At 45.9% G+C, this 4,769-nt stretch overlaps 1 protein-coding gene across 1 annotated transcript in view; it reads right to left on the bottom strand.

The window, feature by feature from the left end:
* PPEF2 (protein phosphatase with EF-hand domain 2) overlaps positions 1-4,769 on the bottom strand; it is a 47,184-nt gene that overhangs the window by 13,706 nt on the left and 28,709 nt on the right. The window contains exons 11-12 of the mRNA XM_017876608.1: positions 3,773-4,159; positions 927-1,112 (exon numbers count right to left, since the gene is read on the bottom strand). Of these exons, the coding sequence (XP_017732097.1) occupies positions 927-1,112; positions 3,773-4,159 (573 nt within the window). The remainder of the gene's footprint in view (positions 1-926; positions 1,113-3,772; positions 4,160-4,769) is intronic.

Below are 4,769 nucleotides of genomic sequence, written 5' to 3'. Positions count from 1 at the left end.
CTTTCTCTCTCTCTCTCCTCCCTCCCTCCCTCCCTCCCTTCCTTCCTTCCTTCCTTTCTTGTCATCAATGCTAATAGGGCAAGAGTCGTGACTCAAGTCATAGAAATTTGAATTCCAATAGTTTCACAATGTATCTTCTTCACATTTTTATCCCAACTGAAAATAGCAGGAGTCACAGAAAACACCATATTTGCTTCAACTTTGAGGCGAGCTGGGGCTGATAAACCAGGATGGCCATTGCAATGAGCAGGAAAATTAGTTCTGAGAGTTGATGTGGTGCCTTAAAGCAGAGTTTCCTACGGACGGTTGTGGCTCCTCAGATGCTATATGAAAAAAGTTTTCACAGTCAATACCTTGGGAAATGCTAGATACTGTATGTCTTCCTGAAGATTTACAGTGGTAAGAAACTAAAGGTTCTTAGAAGTCCTGCAATAAAGAAACTTGTACAGTATAACCTAGTGGTATTAGGAGAGACAAATATTGTAGGATTTGGAGATGTCCAAAGATCAGTCAGGATGTTAATTGTGCTCCTGAGAAGACAAAATGATCCTGAATCCCTGCCTGGGGAGCAGTGCAGAAATCCAATTACCCTGTAGGCTTTTTTGAGACATGTGACAGTGAGCCACAAGACCTGAAGAATAGAGGTGTGGCTGGGAAAACACAGGCCTTGTATTTCCATTCATAAAACGGGACCATGTCACTCAGGCTATTGGTGGACAGTGGCCTCAATCAAACTTTGGGTATTAAAGAGGCTGTAAGAGTCAAGGATAAACGACTGTAAAGGACCTAGTTGCTTTGAGCAAGTGGGTAACAAATATAAGGTCTGTAGGTTGTTAGAAACTGAGAGCCTTTGCTCATCCAGGCCTGAGCCCTTTGGACTACTTCGGTGACACACAAGCCTGTGCTGCTGCAGAGGGAGCACCCACCTTGCGGTTGTGACAGAATTCATAGCCTTCAGGTTTGCATTCGTGTGAACGGATCAGGAATTGCAGGTTGTATTTTTGTAGCAACTGTTGTGTCACATCAGGCCCAAAATAACAGCCTCCTCCTCGAATAGTGTTGGCCTTGCAGCCCTCTTGAGCCATGGGATCACTCCACAGGATATCTACAACCTGAGAAGACCAAGAGATGTTTTCCTTCCCCAAAACTAGATACATATTCATCCACAGGCATTCAAATGAAAAGAAGAGGAGGAGGAGGAGGAATAAAAATAAGTGAATAAATGTCCATGCAAGAAATGTTTGACATACATTTATATTTCGGACCTCTAAGGGTCCAGAATTTCTTATTGCTCACAAAATGAATGTGTGCATGTATACATATTCATTGACAAGTATATACCCACTTTCTTGAAAATAAATCTGATATGAAAGTTCAATATGTAAAACAGATGAAGTTGCCCTGCTAGAAGCTTTGATCATGGCCAGTAGTCTTCAGTCAGTGCCAATGCTCCAGACTCCTGGACATTTGCCCTAAAGAGAAGGCACAAGTCCTGGGACTGGCAAGAGAGCCTCTTGCATATTCACAAGATCCCAGATGTGGTCCTGGGAAAGCGCAATTGACATTTTATTTCTTTAAGTAGTTTAAGAATTTTTTTTTCTTTTTTACAAATTGCAGAGAAGGCGAGGCTGTAATCCCAGTACTTTGGGAGGCTGAGGTAGGTGGATCATTTGAGGTGAGGAGTTCAAGATCATCTTGGCCAACATGTGAAACCCCATCTTTACTAAAAATACAAAAAAATGAGCCAGGCATGGCAGTGCAACACCTGTAATCCCAACTATTGGGGAGGCTGAGGCAGGAGAATCACTTGAACCCGGGAGAGGGAGGTTGCAGTGAGCTGAGATTGCAGTGGTTACACCACTGCACTCCAACCTGGGCGACAGAGCGAGACTCCACCTCAAACAAACAAACAAACAAACAAACAAATAAGTAACTGCAGAAGAGCTGAGCAATTTTTCTAACACTTCAGATTCTACCCTATTATTAATACTCAGGAAGACAGTAACTGCCAGTCATACACTACTCAGATGAAATAACTGAATAATTTTGGTTATTGACATTTAATACTTTCATTTTTTTTTTTTTTTTGAGACAGGGTCTCACTCTGTTGCCCAGGCTGGAGCGCAGTGGTGTAATCTCAGCTCACTGCAACCTCCGCCTCCCAGGTTCAAGGGATTCACCTGCCTCAGTCTCCCGAGTAGCTGGGATTACAGGCATGAGCCACCACACCTGGCTAATTTTTGTATTTTTAGTAGAGACCGGATTTCACCATGTTGACCAGAGGCTGGTCTGGAACTCCTAACCTCAGATGATCCTTCCTCCTCGGCCTCCCAAAGTGCTGGAATTACAGGCATGAGCCACCACGCCCAGCCAACATTTAATGCTTTCTAAAAGTACTTTTGTAAAAGAAAACCTTCATTTGATTTGTAAATATCAAGACATTATCACTGAGTCAGTTTGCCAAAGGAAAGACCTACACTTTACAATTTCAATTCTAAATTGGTGTTAAAGCCCAGATCAATAACTCCGAGAGAACATAACCTAAATTCACCATCTCTTTTTCTGAGGCTTCTAGACTCAGAGTCAGCTGCAACTTCTCTTTCTCACTACCCTCCATCCAATCAATCAGCAAGTTCTGCTACTTTTAGCTCTTAAATAATTCTGAATTCATTTCTTTATTGGGTGAACTATATGAGATTGCCATTCTTATGAGTCAGAAATGGTTGAATACCAGCAAGTTCCCATAATTCTGTTAACAGTACTGCAGGCCAGGCACAGCGGCTCAGGCTGGGTGCAGTGGCTCATGTCTGTAATCCCAGCACTTTGGGAGGCCAAGGTGGGTGATTGCTTGAGCCTCAGGAGTTCAAGACCAGCCTGGGCAACATGGTGAAACGCTGTATCTTCAAAAAATACAAAAATTAGCTGGCCATGGTGGTGCACACCTGTAGTCCCAGCTATTGGGGAGGCTGAGGTAGGAGGATCATCTGAACCTAGGAAGTACAGGCTGCAGTGAGTCATGATCATGCCACTGTACTCTAGCCTTAGCAACTGCAGTGACTTTGTCTCAAATTAAAAAAACCAAAAAAACAAAAAACAACAACAACAAAAAAAAACAAGCTCACCATAATCATCTCCCACCTGGATGGCTACAACAACCTTTTCAGGGCTCTCTCTGCCATAGTCTTCGTCAGTGAAGTCGGCTGCCTGAGCCATCTATTTTGGCAAGTAATGTTAGCGCCTACTCAATATCCATTATCCTCTTCCTTCTTCCATACTGACAGAACTCTGGGTTTGGGATGGCAGGGTGCCTCACTGCATATTACTTACTCCCCAAGTCTCCCCTGCAGCTAGGGGTGGCCATGTGACACAGATCTAGAGATCTGGGGACAGCTCTTGCCTGGTAACAGAAGAGAAGCTGCTGCCTAGCCCTTTTGGCCTTGAACTACGGCAGCTATATTGCTGACACATTAAGAAAAAAAAAATAACACACAATAGCATCCAACAAATCATAGCTTATCTTCTTACCCCTGGTGCTCAATCACTAACCGAGGTATTATCAGGCAATAGAGCCTAACAGCCACACGTCCCCATCTTTTATAAAACTCTAAAACATATGAGTCATTAGGCAAATACTAGTGTCCTTCTAGGGTATTGTAACTCCAGAGAGAGAGACAGAAAGTGGGGCCTCAAACATACCCTGAGTTTCCATGGAAGGAACGGGTTTGACCTGTTGGCAGCCACATGCTAGGAAGCAGCGCCTGGCCACGCTCACCTGCCTCCACTCCTCCTGAGTGGGCTTTTGCAACTCTCCGGCTTCAGAGTCTGCTTCTGAGGCAGAGCGGGAGGGCTCCTCTTTCTGTCCGGTCACCAGGAGGCCTGCTTGCTGCCGGCACCGCTCCAGCTCCAGTTCCACCGAGCTCCGCACCTGCCGGGAGAGCTCTCGCCTGTCCAGGCAACCGCCGCAGGGGATGCTGGAGGACCTGCTGGTTTTGTGGGCCTTGTAGGAGCTGAACCGAAGGGGTGAAGAGGGAAGAGAGCGGCTTTGTGGGAGAAACCACGGGATGGGTTCCTGTGCAGAACTCTTCCGGTTGGCTTTTCCCTTCTCCTCCATCTGCTTCTCATTCTTCCGTCTCGTTTTGCATCTCATGGTGGAAACTATCTAAACATGCCAGAAAGACATACAGACGCTGGAATGAAACTGTAGGGCCAGTCGGGTGTGGTGGCTCACTCCTGTAATCCTAGAACTTTGGGAGACTGAGCCCGGCCGATCACTCAAGCCCAGGAGTTCAAGACCAGCCTGAGCAATATGGCAAGACCCTTTCTCTACAAAAAATACAAAAAACGAGCTGGTCATGGCGGCACATGCCTGTCTCTACAAAAAATACAAAAAACGAGCTGGTCATGGCGGCACATGCCTGTAGTCCCAGCTACTAGGGAGGCTGAGGCAGGAGGATCACCTGAGTCCAGAAGGTCAAGATTGCAGTAAACTGAGATTGAACCACTGCACTCCAGCCTGGGTAACAGAGGGAGACCCTGAGGAGAGAAAGAAGAAAGAAAGAGAAGGAAAGAGGAAGGAAGGAAGGAAGGAAGGCAGGAAGGCAGGAAGGCAGGAAGGCAGGAAGGAAGGAAGGAAGGAAGGAAGGAAGGAAGGAAGGAAGGAAAAAAAGAAAGAAGAAAGAAGAGAAGGAAGGAGGGAGAGAGGGAGGGAGGGAAGGAAGGAAGGAAGGAGGGAAGGAAGGAAGGAAGGAAGGAAGGAAGGAAGGAAGGAA

This window comes from Rhinopithecus bieti, unplaced genomic scaffold (genome assembly GCF_001698545.2).
Source record: "Rhinopithecus bieti isolate Rb0 unplaced genomic scaffold, ASM169854v2 scaffold_8675, whole genome shotgun sequence".
NCBI lineage: Eukaryota > Metazoa > Chordata > Mammalia > Primates > Cercopithecidae > Rhinopithecus > Rhinopithecus bieti.
This window is presented reverse-complemented; position numbering and strand designations above follow the sequence as displayed.